Source organism: Camelus ferus, chromosome 11 (genome assembly GCF_009834535.1).
Source record: "Camelus ferus isolate YT-003-E chromosome 11, BCGSAC_Cfer_1.0, whole genome shotgun sequence".
Taxonomy (NCBI): Eukaryota; Metazoa; Chordata; class Mammalia; order Artiodactyla; family Camelidae; genus Camelus; species Camelus ferus.
Genome location: NC_045706.1, coordinates 47,473,921 through 47,491,037, shown reverse-complemented (window position 1 = coordinate 47,491,037; position 17,117 = coordinate 47,473,921). Strand labels below are relative to the sequence as shown.

The 17,117-nt window shown below is 35.0% G+C and overlaps 1 protein-coding gene across 7 annotated transcripts in view; it reads left to right on the top strand.

Annotated features, from left to right (window-relative positions):
* CTNNA3 (catenin alpha 3) overlaps positions 1-17,117 on the top strand; it is a 1,348,033-nt gene that overhangs the window by 1,054,834 nt on the left and 276,082 nt on the right. For all 7 annotated transcript variants that reach the window (XM_032491499.1, XM_032491498.1, XM_032491494.1 and 4 more), the window contains one exon: positions 16,167-16,318. In XM_032491499.1, coding sequence (XP_032347390.1) covers positions 16,167-16,318 — 152 coding nt within the window. The remainder of the gene's footprint in view (positions 1-16,166; positions 16,319-17,117) is intronic.

Here is a 17,117-nt window from a genome sequence, read left to right as displayed (position 1 = left end):
ATGATGACAATTGTTCCCAACATTTCTGCTAGGCATCCAGTATCAATGCCTTAGTTGTCTTGGATTCCTTCCTTTCTATTACCTCTTGCATGTCGTCAGTAATAAAATCTCAGCCAAATGTCTCAACCTTTCCATTCTCATTGCAGACATTCTCATTCAAATATTTATAAACTTTTTTCTAGCTTGCTCTGCATCTCCTAACTTACCTTCTTGCTTCAGTTATACAATACAGTTTTACACACCACTTCTAAATCGATCATGTAAAGCAGCGCTTTCCAAACTATCTTTTTAGTAGTAGAGCCTTTTATTCAAATGAAATGGAATCCAAATAGATAGAACAGAGCTGCTTTCTCTGAAGCAGGGATTGAGTATGGAAACTGACACCTAGTCCCATTCGGGCTTCTCTTTACCCTACCTCTCCTCTGCCCCCCACTGTGCTTCCTGAGACACTCTCAGGGGAAAGTAGTGGAGAACCACTGTTAAGCTGTCTTCTCAAACAAGTTAATTATTACCAGATGATAAAATTGTGTTTCAAATATGCTGCAAAGGAAGAAGCTCTAGAAAAAGTAAATTTAAATATATCATCCTAGTAAAGATGGTTCCTGGAGGGAAAAAAAGATAATTAGACAAACATTATTAGGTTATATACAACTATACCAAAAATTCAACAGGCTCTCAGCCTGATGGTTTGTTGAGGCTAGTCGAATTTTTTAGAAGCGATTACAATCTCATGAGTATCAGAAAATTACACTGGTTATTTTATCAGGAATGTTAATTACTTCTCAGAAAAAGTGATGAATTATATTGCACAAGAAATTTTGTCCCAGTTCAGGTATGAAATGATGTTCTTTCTCACTACTTGTCCTGTTAGAATCTTATTCAAAATTTCCAAAGGCCATTAATTATCGACCAAATGAAGACCCCATCTTTTGTCTTGGAATCTAAATCACAACCTGATATGAACTCAAATTAACTGTTAGCATTTTTGCTGTTTTACTACTTTGATGGTTTTTACAGTGTAAACTCTACTTTTGCTAGTTTCTTAATCACAACCATAAGTTTCTCTGTAGTTTCTCATGTTCTATTCTTTGTGTGATATCCTTTCCCCCAGCTTGCCTTCATATGTCTCTCTGTTTATATCTTAGTCATTCTACAAGGCCTGAGGTTTTCCATGTCACCTCTTCTATGAGTATTTTTCAAAATACCATTAATTGGTGATGATCTCACCATTCTCTTCATGTTTCTGGAGCTTTACGTGCTTCTCTTAAGGCTGGTGCCCTTTTCTGCCTCATTTTCTACAGGTAATGGGAAACACGGGGAAATATGACAGGAGACTTACTGAGATCACATTAGAAGATGAGATCAAAACCTGCATTTGTGGCCACCGTGTAGCTTGCTATGTGCTTGTGACATCACCAAACAGATTGTTAACCTTTTAAAGGTAGATTTTTCAAAGTATGAAGAATAAAAAATGGTTTGGAATTATTTGGGGGACCTTTTTTTTTTTTTTTTTTTTACTAGTTATACAGTTCTAGCCATAAGTATTTAATCTCAATGAACTTTGTTTTTTTTTTTCCTTCTTCTTCTTTAAATAGAGCTAATTATACATACAGGTAAATAGATATCTATTGAAATGATTCTCCCCCCTATAGTAGAGGGAAAAGCAGTGCATAGGACAGTGAGGCAGGTAGCCCGAGCCGTGAGAGTCCTCTGAGGAGAAACGAGCAGACAAATCTAAGCCCGTTAAGAATAAGGACAGCAAAAATGCTTACATATACTTTCTCTTTCTACTTTTCCTGGCAGATTCCTGGTAACTTTTGGAGAATTCCAGAGGTAGAAATAATAAAGTGATACATGAGAGGTTTTTCTTGCCTCAAATGAAAGGTTTTCAGAACATTTTTGCTGACCCATGGAATAGGTGTTAGCTTTGGGTATTTCAGGTTTTATCCTAATTAATCCTCTTAACTTCAGAGCTTTGTCCATCAGTAATACACTAAATGTACTGTGTGTGCACTATAGAGGTGAAGCCATGCGTCGCAGGGGCAGAGCCTTCATGAATACAAACAGAATAGTTGAAGAGTGAACTTTTCCATAAGGAGAGACCCAAATTAAATGCTCTGCAACAGAGTTAATAATTCTTTAAACTAATGGTAAAGTTAGTAAGTGCGGTATTTCAAAACAAATTCATTACAAGTTCTTTTTTGTAAAATTAGGCAATTTAGGAAGTACTTTCTCAGTCCAAGAATGTGTAGAAGCAGGATTATTGGATTATAAGAACTTGAACTAGAAAAGCATTTTCACTCAATGCAGAGTGACTGAGCAACTACTTACTATGTGCCAGGAACATATTTGGGAGGCTGACTCTGCAGGCTTAGTGGTTGGCTGCATATGGAAAGTGGAGGGTATATGGGGAAAAGGAAGAGTAAATTTGAAGAGAGAAGCTGATAACACAAGACATTTAGGACACACACACCTTCTAAGTACCTTATCTTTGTAGAACATAAAATAAGGTGACAAATAATAGCATATGAAGCACGGAAGCAGAATATTAACCTGGTCTGAGATGTGGATGGAGAAAAGGGAACAGTCACGAAAGTCTCCCTGAATAAGTATTATCTGTATTGATTCTTTAAAAAGAGGGGAAAATGACTATCCTGAAGAATATGGAGAAAGATACAATCTTAGAGAGGAAGTAATGAACACATATAGAGAGGTTATATAAGCCAGTGTGTTAGAAAAGCAATAAGCTGTTTTGAATGTTTGTGGCGTACAGTGACACATGTGAAATTACTGGAGATGGAGCTGAAGGAGGAGGAAGGAATTCAATGGAGGTGATGAATGCAGTGACTAAAATGTTGGCAATCATCCTTTCAACAATTAAGGTGCCACCAAGGGATTTTTACTAGGTCAGAGAAATGGTGAGCATCGATGGTTAGAATGACTCCTGTGATAGCAGTGGGATGTATGGATTTGAGGACTGTATGTGACAGAAGGGTTAGGGAGGCACTCATCTCAGTCAACATGCGATACAGTAAGGAAGACCTGAACTAGAGCAATGTAGTGGGTTTTTAGAAAGAATTCCAGTTCAAGGATTATATAGCATGCAAAAAGGAACCATATACAATGAGAGAGGGGAGATAGTGGGAGGGGGAGGAGGTAAGAATGACTCCCAGTCGTCATGGTCAGGTGCTCGGGTAGATAGTGATCCCATTTACTAAGATGGAAAATATAACAATGATGGGAAATTTGGTAGGAGGTGATGACTTCATTTTTGTATATGCTGAAATGGAAGGTGCTTATAGTTTGTGCAGTTTGAGATACACTGAAGACCACACATCTGAGGTTAGGGAAAAATGAGAGCCAAGTGTAGAAATTTGGAAGTTCTATTTGTATAGGTAGTAAACAGAAAGTGCAGGAAAGGGTGGACATATCTCATATAATTCAAATACTTTTTTTTTTTTTTTTTACCAATAGCATAGCTAGCAATCAGCATTTTGGTTATCACAAAGAACAATGTAATTGGGGTTAAAATATAGAAAATACATAGTTTTGCTCTTAAGTAACACAGGATCAAGACAAAAAAAATCCTACAATGGAATCAATTAGCTATGTTTAGAGAACTCAAATTTTTAAGAAAGCATGTACAAGTACATATATTCTATTGTCAAGATGGTGAAGACCATTTAGGATCTGGCCTTAGTTCCAAGGTCTTAATCTTAGTTCCAAAATCTCTGATACTTTATGTCTTCAGTTTTAATTTGTATGTTTATTTTTTGAAGATTGTTTTAGTATTTTAAAAGTAGTCATTCTACAGGGTGTCCTTGTTATTGAGTTAAAAGATGTTTTTATGGTTTGTGATTTTAAGTTTAAGAAACGTAAGTAAAAGAGAACCCTCTAGTATTAGTGGGAACATAGTTTATGTAGCCTAGTCAGTTCTAAGTATATAATACTATAGCTTCCTCCCTTTTTCCCCTAACATTTGAATTTAAAATTATATGGAATAAAACAATCTCAAACATCTGTGTTGAGTTAAATCTGCCCTCTGAGCAACATTTGAGTTTAGAGACATTTTTTATTCCTATCTGACTTAAAGAAAAAAAAATCACTCAGATAGGCACAAAAATTAAAACATAAACAAAAATAACCTCAAAACACATCCATCAGTATGAACAGCAGTAGAAGCAACACAGGCTTTGGAGTTAGCAGAGCTGTGTGTAAAAGTTGGTCCTATTATTAACTATAAATATGGGTAGCTGTCAAAATCTCACTTTTCTCATCTTTAAAGTGGATTTGTTTTTAGGGTTAAATTAAATTGCATTAACCAGTTATACTTCTTACAACTAGGAGTAACAGAAATTTTCATAGGTTTATATATCAAGAAGTCCAGAGTCACTTAATTCAACAGTTCCTTAACATGAATAGGGATACATATATTTTTCTTCTGCTGTTCTGCTATGACAGCTTTTCTCTTTGTTGCAAGATGACCACAGCAGTTCTTAGGAGTCACATCCAGACTGGAGAACATCTAGAAAGAGAAGAGGGACCGTTTCTCTGGTTTTTTCCTTTAAGCATGAAAACCTTTCCCAGAAACCTTTCCCCAGTACACTTCCCTAAATCTCACTGGCTGGAACAGGTTGTCAGGTTCTCTTTAAACCAATCACCGACAATGGAAATTATTGGGTAATAATCAGGATTTACCTCTAAGTTGAGAACTACATCACCTTTCTGTTGTTTGGATGATGAGCAAATTCAGGGTTCTTTTAGCAAGGATGTTGTTAATGAGTATCAGGGAGCGAACCAATTATATCTGCTACATGCGATTCTCAAAGTTTGATCCCTGGATCAGTAGCGTTATATTACTTAGGTACTTGTTAAAATTTGAATTCTTCTCCATGTCTATGGAAAGAGCTCAATCATCTGTGTTTTAAGGGACCCTCCGGGTGATTCTGATGCAGAGTAAAGTTCAAAAACCACTATGTCACAATAAAGTTTAGGAAAGAATTTACCATTTACTCAGAGCTACAGCTTGGCACAACTCCAGAGAACACAATGCATATAAAATGCAAAGAAGAAAGTGACACCCACTAGGAAGTTTGACTTCATATCTAGACATGTCACCATCACACTTTACTGATTCCAACATAGGTAAAGCACTAGCAAAATCACTGGTACTTAGCAATCAATAAATGTTTGTCTGCTATTATTCTAGAACCATATTATGCATCAGACATTGTGGTGGTCACCTTCAGATGGATTATCATATTTGGAATCCAGATCTGAGGCTTTCTGCAGCAAGAACAGGAGTCACTTTCATTTTCACAAGAAAATATCAATTTACCCTGTCAGCATTTAGTATCTAAAACAAATAGAAGTCCTTTTGCTAGATAACCCCGAATGCCCATCCTTTAAGAACTAACTCACTGTTGACATCAATTTCAAATGATTTGATTCACTCCTGTAAAAATTCATGCTGAGATTTTTTTCCATTCATTTATCCATTAAATTTCTCTCTAGAATCAAAATTCTGTACGTTCTATTTTTGTATCATATCAGAAATACAAAAAGGTGCAAACTCAAAATTCTAGGATGTTAACTTTCTGAAAAAAGATAATGTGGAAAAGAAATATTCTTATGAAGACGACTTTTATATCATTTGTAACACTATTTGTGGTAGACTATTGTTCGTTATGTTTTTTAATAACAAAAAATATAAATACCTAAATGAGAGATTCATCCCCCTTAGCATGTGATGTTCAAGAGAAAAATCTTTTAAAGTATCTCCCAGTGAAAACTTTTAAGTGCTCAGTTTTATTTTAGTAGATAATATGAACCAAGCAATTTGTTGCTTCATTTTTGCCCCAAATAACAAGACATCAGTTTTATACTTAATCACTGTACCTTCATGCTAGAATTTTTGATGTAATTATGCTTGTATTCCCTAATTTTCATTATGTAGCTCCTGTTACATTGGCCTTATTTTAAGTGTTAAAAGCTTATTGTACCTTTGCCTCTTTTTTAAGCTTCTTTGAACTCTTTTTTTTTTTTTTTAGGAGAGTTACAAAAATTAATCTCTCCTTCCATCCACTAACAACACATCGTTACACCTATGATTCTATGCACCTAACTTTTCTTCCCACAACCCATACTTTATTTCATCTATCTATTCCTCTACCATCTTCCAGTCCATTCATTTATTTTTTAAATGTCTTTCTGTTTATAATCAAATATAGCCAGAGACAGAGAATGCAGTGCATGTAAGATTGTGAACTGACCCTTGGAGCCAGAGAATGTCTACGCCAGAAGTAGATTAATCCCTTCATTTTAAAGAAGAATTTTAGCTCCTTTTTAAAAAGAAATTTTTGACTGGCCTTAGGGATTTCTGTATTTCTGTAAATATTTGAAAAATTATCAGTTATAAATCTTGATTTACTTTAGTAGACTTGTTTAAAATAGTGTTTGTAAACCAGTGTACGTAAGTCCAACATTACAAAAAAAGAAATATTGGGGTAAATATTTATAAAAGAGGTCACTTCAGTTGCCTTAAATAGCGAGCTTCCCTACTGCATTTAAAATACATTTTCTTCATTCTTTCAAGAAATATTAGTAAAAGGAGTAATTCTATACAACAGGCTCTCTCACTCAAGAAATTCACAATCAATTTCTATTTGAGTTTGTAGAAAAATATCTATCACATGAAATATACATGCATATATATTTAAATCATAGTAATTTGGGTTCCCTGAAAATTTTAAGATATTGATTGTAATACTAAGAAGATTCAAGATATATGAATGTCAGATACAAGAAAAATGAATTTATTCTTTGAAAATCTTAACATTGTATGCTTGTACCTAGTAAACGCTTACAAACCATGTGATTCTGCACTACTACAAGGAAAGTAACATCACTACTAACAATGAGATTGAGTCTCTACTTTTTCACTCACTGAAAATAATGACAATTCTGTTAAAGTGACAAGTTGGCACTGAAATTTCAGAACATTTTTAACTTACATTACAACTAGTATTATTTCAGCAGATGTGGAATCCCATAACCCTCATGAGATTAACACAGTAAGCAAAGATCTCCACCTATAATTTCTCAAAGCTCAAATAAAACATATATTTTCTTATTTAGGTAATCACCTATATTTATACAAAGGTGGATATATGTTGAACAACAAAGCTGAGAGTGGTGTAAGTAAATGGAATCTGGCACACAATTTTGCTATAGCCCAGGACATTGCTAAGTGCCAAAGTGGGCTTTTCCAAAGGTTTATAACTTATATTGGTGAAGTATACAAGGATAAACGACACAGATGGTACTCATATTCCTCTTACAGCAACTATACCAGTGTCCCACAGAGGACAGGTGCTCAGCAAACAGTTAATTGCAAGTATTTGGAACAGTGCTGTCCAACAGAACATTTTGCAGTGATAGAACTAAGCTATATCTACACTGTCTAAAATGGTAGGCACACATGGTGGGCTGGAGTGATTGAGGAAGTGAATTTTTAATGGTATTTAATTTGTATTAATTTAATGTAAATTTACTTAAATAGTAGGACATTTCTAGAGGCTAGTGTATTGGCGAGCACAGCTTTAGAAAGTAGTAAAGTATAAGCAACTCAATAGTACACACCTTGAAAATTCAGAACAAATTCATTTGTTCATTTGCTGCTATTACATTTGGTTTTAGGTCTCCTTCCCCTGCCCATATCCTCAGTGTCAATTTTATGTTTTTGAAATTATATAATCCTAACATGCTTACAAAAGTTAAAAATATACTATACAAAATATGTTCCCTCTTCTCATATTCCTTCTACCATATTCTTAGCATCCCATGTAAATAGCAAGTTTCCCTACTCCTTTATCTTTAATGTGAGTCTTTTTAAATGTATGAAAATAAACAAATTAAGATGTGCTTTCTTATTTCCCCATCATTCTTAGACAGAAGGTAGTATATTGCTCTATATGAAATCATGAGTTCATGCGGACATCTCCAATGCGATCCCATCCCATTGGGTTCTTTGTCTTATCACATTCTATAGTAGTACCTCTGTTATTCCATAATGAGACCCCTGACTCCCCAAAACATCTACATGTTTTCTTATGGTTTCAATGCTACAGCACGTAAAAATAACCCCAGGTTATGTCTTACAGTGCTTTTCTGATTCCACTGTTTCCTCAGCACCATGCCTTGCTCTTTTGATTCATCTTTTGTTTTAAGAATCTGTTGACAATGGCAGAGTAGGAGTGGATATAACTCAGTGGTAGTACGTACATGAGATCGTCGGTTCAATCCCCAGTACCTCCATTTAAAAAATAAAAAGAATCTATTGACGAGTATCTTTCTAATGAAGAGTTCAGGGAAATTAAATATTCTGTGTACTTGCATGTCTGAAAGAATCTTTATCCCACTGTTCACTTAGTTAATGAGTTCGCTGAGTATTAAATTTCAATTTTAAAATCATTTCTCCTTAGAATTTGTATGCATTGCTTCATATTTGTTCCTTCAGTATCTGGTGTTGCTCATGAGAAGTCTGATATTCATCTGATTTTAGTATTTTATGGATGACCTTTTCTCTCTTGAAGATTTGGTTCTTCTCTTCACCCTCAGCGTTCTTTAACATTTGAGGACATATCTCAGCGTGGTTATGCTTGCATTCAAGCAGTAGAACATAGTGGTAATAGGTACAGGTTCTGAGTCCGAGTACATAATTTTGAATTCTGACTATATACCACTTTTCTGAGGAAACAAAGGTGACTTGACAGTTTCTGACTTTAAAAGCGCTCTCTCAAGTTTTTGGAAGTGGCTAAGTATAGGAAAAAAACATACAGTTGGAAACATAGGCTCTTTAACAAATGTATGTCTGAAGTGTTAGCATGTCCAAGAGACAAGTTTACCTAACACAGCTAGAGGCATGGGTGGGAGTGGTTATCAGGGAAAGTTTCTGTGAAACTTTAGATAGAGCTGATATCTAAATTAAATGGAAAGAATTGGTAGAAAGTTACCAGGTAGACAGGATCAGGGAAAGGGCTCTACTCAGGCATGTAATCGTAGACAGCTGGACAGAGGGAGTTAGCATTTGGGGAGCTGATATCAACCCTTTTTATTCTCACCCAAGGAATCATCAGCAACATGTGAAGAAGCATCTCAACACCATGGGTCAAAGAAAAATACGTTTCTCCTACTAGATGCCCTCCCACTCCATCTGTACCTCAGCATCTTTAAAGATTCCTTTTCTGTAGACATTTCTATTGACCTAAAAAAAAAAAACAGTTATTTTACCAGCAAAATGGGTTTATATAGGGACAGCAGAGAACTGCAACTCAGGACATGGAATCTATGGCGAATCACAGGCAGGTCCTGAAAACAAAGGAGAGGAACATCATTTTATAGAGAGGAAAGTGCTGGGCAGAGCTGTTATAAACAAGGAGTCCATTGGAGGAAGTTGGGAGTTTGAAGTATAGTGGCTTTTCATTGGCAGAGCTGTGACAGTCTCATTGGCTGGGCTGTTATCAGGCAAGGAGAAATTCTTCCATTTTCCTGCTGGGTAGTAAAATGGTAACCTCTTTCTCTTTGGAGATGGAAAGGTATGTCTTTTCCTGTTGGGTCTGCAGTTGATGTCAAGAAGTAGGGTGTGACAGCCACCCCTTCTTGCCTCTCAAATCCATTTTAAATGAGGTTTCTGTCTATTTTTCACATTTTCCTGTTTCTGTGGCCGAAGATAGTCCTTGCACACTGATCTGTGTTTGGCTAGAAATTCAAACCACAAAACTTCTCTGTTTTGCTTCCACTATTTGCCTGTGTGTGTTTTTGTTGATGGTAGAGGTTAAAGAATGATCTTGAGCAATAGATAGGATGGTGGGTAATTCTAAAAGAGGAAAAATTTACTGTTCTAACTCAAGAACAACAAGAGAGTAGATAAAAAATGAAAGTAATCCAGAGGTTTAACCAGCAGAAACTTCACTCACACACACACACCTGATCGATATATTAGAAGACGGAAAAATATACTCTCCAGATAGACTAAAATATAAAAACTGGAATATGCCAAGTGTTACTGAGGATGTAGACCAACTAGAACTCTCAGGCATTGTCCATAGGAGTAAAATGTGTTCCACACACTTTAGAAACTGGCAGTGTCTACTAACGTGATACAAAAGTGTATTTTGCAACTCAGAAATTCCACTGATAGGTATATTCCATGAAAATTTGGATGCAAGTTCCCTGAAAATATGTATATATATTCCTAATACCAAAAGATGTACGATATGTTCACAGCATCACTTATAGTCCCAAACTGTTAATTATTCCAATGCCCATTAACCATAGATTGGATAGATCAACTGTGTTACAATTGTACAATGGAATATTATACAGTAATAAGAATGAGTAATTTAAACCTACATACAACATTGTGAATCAGATCATGTAAGTTTAATGTTGAGTGAAACTTGATACAGAAGAATAGATCCATGATTCCATTGGAATGAACCAAAACAGGCAAAACTAACATATTCTCTTAGACCTTTCCAGTCTTTTAGTGTAGAAGTTATCCATTGTAAAATGTATTGCTCTAAAACTTAGCAGTTTAAAACAGCAAATATTTATTACCTTTCATATTTTCTGAGATTTAGGAATCCAGAAGTGGTTTCGCTGTGTGGTCCTGCCTCAGTCTCCCATGACATTGCAGTCAAGATAAGATGTCATCTGAGGCTGCAGCTATTTTGAAGGCTCCAGTGAAACTAGAGGACCCACCTCTGATCTCACTCATATGGCTGCTGGTCCAAGGCTTCATATCCTTGCTAGCTATTAGCTAGCAGCCTCAGTTCCTTGCCATGTTAGCCTCTCTATGACACTCTTCCCTAGAGCAAGCAACAGGCAGGAGAGAATGATCAAGACAGAATTCTTGAAGTCTTTTTTAACATAGCCTAAGGAGTAACATACCATCATGTACACTCTATGCTATTGGGCACACAGATCTGGCACAAAGTAAGGATGGTGTAAACTAAGATGTGAATATCAGGAGGCTGGGATTATTAGAGGCTCCCCTGAGGGTTGGCTATCATGCCTGGTAAAAATTTAAATTGATGAACTTTGAGAAGGTCGATAGTGTAGGAAATTGCATAGTTTAATTTAATTTAAATATTTGAGAATTCATACTAAGAAATTCAGAAAACTAACCAAAAAAAACTTTTAAAAGGCAATTTGTTAACTCTATTAAAATAAAGTTGATACATAATGAGCAAAGTCATCAGAGAGCATTACTTGGAAGGGAGGTTCCATGGTGTAATGGTTAGCACTCTGGACTCTGAACATTACTTGGTCCAAGTCCAACTTTCAGTCCTTAAATAGTTATATTCATTTAACCAATTATTGTGATGTAAACAAATATGGAAATGATGTGAGGGAAAGTGTGAAAGAGCTGAATCTTAATAGAAATTGGTAAATGACTAATATATGATTAAACCAATGAATAGAAACATCAAGATTTTTAAAAATTAAAGTTCCAGGGAAAAGAGCTAAGTCTTTAAGTCACTGGAGATACCCAAAGCTGGCACTCAGACTGATTAAGTGGTCTAGAGTTTCATAAGTAGAAAAAAGAACTCTACCAAAAGGGAAAAAGTTATCAGTATCATGAAGCCATGACAAAGTCTTTTCTCTGTGTTATTTTTTTTGTTTATTTGTTTGTTTTTGGAGCTACTCCAGATGTTTGAAATGTAGGTGTAGAGTAGAATAGTGAGGTCAGAAGTACTACTCTTGTTAACTGTATGATATGAACTGTATGATAAAGCACTCAGTCTGATCCTTGATTCTTGCGTTTGAAAAATAGCAAAATTCTTACTAGTTATTGACTTTTATGATATATAATCTGATCTGTGAGGGACCAAGCACATTCCTGACACATAATATTGGCTTCTGAAATATTAAAAAGTTTGATAATCAATGTTTGTTCAATAAACTTAAAAAATGAAAGGCATGAGGCATTTATAGAAGTCATGGATATGCTTAATTGCACTTTCTGCTGTAACTAATTTCTTCCCACTTAGCATAATGTAAAAAAAAGTGATGACAGTGTAATGTGAATTTTCAAAGCCAAATTCCTCTAATATTGGTAATTTTCAAAGATAATAATATAATTTGAAATACATTTATCTATATTTTATTCATGATAGAAAACATAATTTGGTGACATCATTTTAGACTTTACCTATAATGAGTCTGAATTTTTTTCTGATCTACTTAATTTGATAATTATGTACTGTCACCTACTAAGAATTAAGAGAGGATAAAATATTACTGAGTTACTACCGGAGAGAGACTCAATGCCTAGGAGAAGTTGGCTCTGTTGCCAGAAAATTAACATTAATTTCCCCAGGAGCGCTGAAATTAAGACGTCCCAAGGATATTTACTTATCAGAAGGAGGCAATGTGGCTTTGGGGCTGAGAGAGCAGGCTCTGGAGTCTCAGCGGCCTGCCTCTTACCAGCTGTTTGACCTCAGTTTCCTCATCAGTAACAGGGTAGTAATGGTTTTTGCCTCACAGGGCTACTGGGAGGATTAAATGAGACAACGCATATAAAATGCTTAGCACCATGCCAAGATGAGTAAGTACTCAGTGAATATTATTACTCTGTACATGCTGAATAAAGTTGGTAGAGGAGTACCCACCTCTGTTGAGTTCAGGACTGGCTTAGAATTTGCTTGTCTAAAATAGACAAGATACTTGTAAGTTTGAAACTGACAAGGTATTGACCCGTAGGCCACTCCTGTTTAATAAATCTAAGCTCCAAAGTTCAGAACAGTTTATTCTACCTGGCATTTCAATTGATTAGAGTGAATTTGTTTAAGGTATCCCCTTTCTTGATCAATGACTGTATAACAGGATGGTATATTATGTGTAAACGGGGTCTTCTTGAAACTTAGGTAGATTATAGATTCGAGACAGGTTTGTCAATTTGTTTTTCCTTCTAAATTACCTTTAACTGGCCACTTAATTATACTCACTTTGTATTTTCTTGAAAACATTAAAAAAATTCACTCCTACTCTGATCCAGGCAACCATATGTCCATAGTATGAATAAATGACACCCACAGCTGATGTTTAAGCTAATGAAATGAGAAATCTATTACATATCATCTTTGAATAGTTCATTTATGCTGTTAGAGTGAAAAAAGTAGTTGTTTCCATCTGTACTTTAGAAATTAAACATTTGCTTCTCAAAGATTTTATTTTAATTGGCACTAATATTAGTTTATTAGTAACAGGCTCCTAGAGGAGTTGAAATCATGTTGCAGTAATGAAAAGGCTATGTTGTATTTTCCTTAAAATACACTAAATCTTTCTCACATTATCTCACATGGCAGTGAAAACTAGACCTTTATGTGATTTTTTACTTTTCCCCTTTTTTTGAGCAATATCTACATAGATGGGATGGAAGCAGTTTCGTATTATAGAGACAGTAGTAACAGACTGAAGATATTGATAGAGTTAAATTATTATTGTATGGCAGACTTGTTTGGTAGATGAGAAAAAACATTTTTTATGGGGAAGATTATGTATATAGTCTTGTAATGATAGACCACCATAGTTTGTGAGTTCACATCTCTTCCTATTTAGCTATGTCTTCAGGGTTAATGGAGGATGTCAAAGTGACAAGGAGCCATTTTGTCATGTTCAGAGTAGAAGTTTTGGTGGAGAGTTTGCTGTTCACTCCAAGAACCCAAAGGGAATGAGAGACAGATGGACTCATTTTCTTAAGAGTTCCTTCTTCTCTCAACACTGAAAAGTAAAGATTAACTAATTAAATAAGTTGAATGTTCTTATAAGCCCACATAAATGTATTTTTGAAGCTTTCCAAGTATCAACAAGACCTAAATTCTGTTGAAATGCAGGGCGAACATATTGAATTGTACCTGCATTTATGTCTGGCTTTTATTTATTATATTTATTCAATCATTTATTCATTAACTCATTCAATTACTTAATTTATTCACTTACTTATATACTATGTGCCAGGCTAGACACTTGGAATACAAACAGGAAGAAGTTTCAAGGAACCAATGAACATTTTTGAACAGTGTAGTGACATGACTCATTAATAAAACAACTTATTGAGAATCAATTTTGTGACAGACACTGTTGTACTTAATACTAATAGGTTTACTCTTAATGCTAAGAGTAGGCTTTACAATAAGGTTATACTCAAGATGAGTCTGAAGGATGAAAAAAACTTAGGCAGGAGGACTATGGTGAGCATTCAAGCAGGAGATAATCATGGCTAGAGGCAGTGGGACTAGCATTGGCAATGGATTTGCAGTATATTTAGAGGCGATGACACATAGCAGACATTTGGAAGTCAATGAAGACACGTGGGTTTTTTTTTTTTTTCATGGATGACTGGGCACTAAGAGAGAACATCGTCACAGAAAATTAGGCTTTTCAGATAGAAAAGAATGTATTTAGGTTTAGAGAGGATGGATTTGAGGTGTTATGAAAGATCCAGAGAGAATTTTGCTGCAGACAGTGGGATATGTAGTTGTGGAATTCAGGGAAAAGATCTAGATAAGATATATAATTTGGGAGCCACATCTGTATTAGAGGGAATTGTGATCTAGGACTATTTCTCCTTGGCAAGGTGGTATGAGTTAGCTTTTTCCTTTGCTTTGTTATTCCATTCCCTGAAAGTGAGACAGTGATTTGATTGAAATCTCACTATACAGTAGTAGTATCTAATAGAAGTTTCTGTGATGATAGAAATGTACCGTATCTCCACTCTCAAAACAGAATTCAGTAGCCATATATGTCTGTTGAACACTTGTAATGTGGTAAATGTAACTGAGGAACCAAATTTTAAAATTAATTTTATTTTAATGAATGTTTAATAGCCATATGTGGCCAAGTACCACTTTTTGTTGGGCAATATGTCCAACAGAACGGACAAAGAAAAGCACAGTGAATAACCCTGGTGGGTATAGTACTAAGTAGTAGGGTAAAAGTGATACATTTTAGTAGGTGGAGGAAAGAAGGGGCTAGGTAAAATTTGAGTACCCATGTATATGACCAACATTTTCCCATATTAAGATCATAGCAGGTAGGATCGCAAGACATGGTATGCCCTACGTGCAAATAGAGATTTAAATGTATGAAAAAAAGTTATTAGTATTTCTGTACCAGATAAAGTGCTTATATCTTCCAGATTTAGAATCATTGCTTGAACAGTTAATCTGTTTTTATCCTGCATCTTCACATGGGGCAGAATCTTTCTCAAGATGATATGGTATAGCAGTTTAAAGTGTAAACTCTGCCTTTTGACAGTCTGAGTTCAAATGTCTGTTTTGTCATATATTAGCAGAACAACCCTGTGAAAAATTCTTGATTTCTCTGTCTTAGTTTTTCAACTAAGTATTAATCCCAGGTTAACATGGGGTTTGTTTCAAGATTTAAACCACAGTAGACACTTAGGAAAGTGCCTTGACTCTAGTGAAGAGTTAATGAATGTTATTACCATTAACCTTAAAAATAAAGTTGGAGAAATGTTTTTAACTGAGACTATTTAGAAATCTTAATTTAAAAAGGACATTCTATGGATTGGCTTTACTGATTGATTTATACCTACACTCAAAGTTGTGTCATTTTATATCTAAACATTTTGAATATAAGATCCCCAGTTTCTTTGTATTAATCTTTTTGATGATAGGGAAAATATTTTATTAAAATAAGGTTTAAAGTAGTAGAATTAGAACCTTTAATTTTCTTCTATTTAGCAACTCTAATGCTTTTTATTCCTTTAAACATCTTTATGTTTACAATTTCAACTGTTATTCATACTAATTCTTTTTTGTAATTTTTTTTATCCTACCTTGGATAAGATGAAAAAGGATTATATAGTTCTAGATGTGCTAAAAACAAAATACCAGAAAAAAAAATAATCTTTTATAACATTTTTATAAATATGCCTTTATTATCTTTGGTTTCCTTTACATTTCAGAGATTCCAGATTATCATGCCAAAATGTTTTGTCTGTCTGTATTTTAAAAAATGATCAAAATGTTATTAATCAAATATCTGTTTTAAAATAAGAGTCTCTATTTCCTGAGAACTCCAGAAATCTGAAAATACAAATAGGACAATCTTCTCTTTCTTACTCATTTTAACAGCAATTCCTGAATTTGTAACACAAGTGAATGTTGCCTTGGAAGCCTTAAGTAAAAGCTCTTTGGATGTGTTTGATGATAATCAATTTGTGGACATCTCCAAGAAGATCTATGATACAATTCATGATATCAGATGTTCAGTCATGATGATTCGGGTAAGTTTACTTTACCTTCCATTGAATTATTTTAACACTCTTCACCATCTGGAATGCCTGGAATGATTGCAAGAAGTGTTTTATTTCTAAGCCATAATGTCAATGCTGAAATCCATTAGAACTTTAGAAGTTCATATGTATCCCCAAAGTCAGATCTACTGTCACAAACAACGCTTTTACTTATGTATATGGTTATAACTTATGCAAATGAGCATATTCAACTGCCATATGTGCAGAAATGATGGGATTCTCTGTGTGCAGGGTTCGCTGAAGTGTCATGTAGCATGATCAGGAGCCAAGAAACACACGCAAAGTAATTGACTTTTTTTTCTTGGACCGAAAGGAGAGCCTCTTTCTCATCACTGTACTGAAATCTGTAGAAAAATGTGTTTAAAACAGGTATTTCTCTGGCTGAACTCTCTTATACTAGATCATAAAATCAGACTGTTCTGTAAGAAATCTCACTTGGAACTGCCAGGAACAATGAACATTTGAACTGTCTCAGTCTGGGAGTTGTCTAGTTTGGGGAAATACATACCATCTTCCCCAGGGTGTGAATGAGTCGTTTGTTTTGGCACACTGCATATACATAGACCAGGATTATTTGCTTTTACTCAGTATGTTAATGTGGAGTACTTTTTAATTTATTAAAGAAAAAAAAGGAGATGGCTTATTTTAGGATTGGTTCACCTGGAGGCAGAGTCGAGTATTTGTGTTATTAGCCTATTGAGGAAACAGGGAGACAGAAAGTGAGGCAAGGAGGGAAGGAAAACCAATAAGGTGTAATGATGAGTCCCTG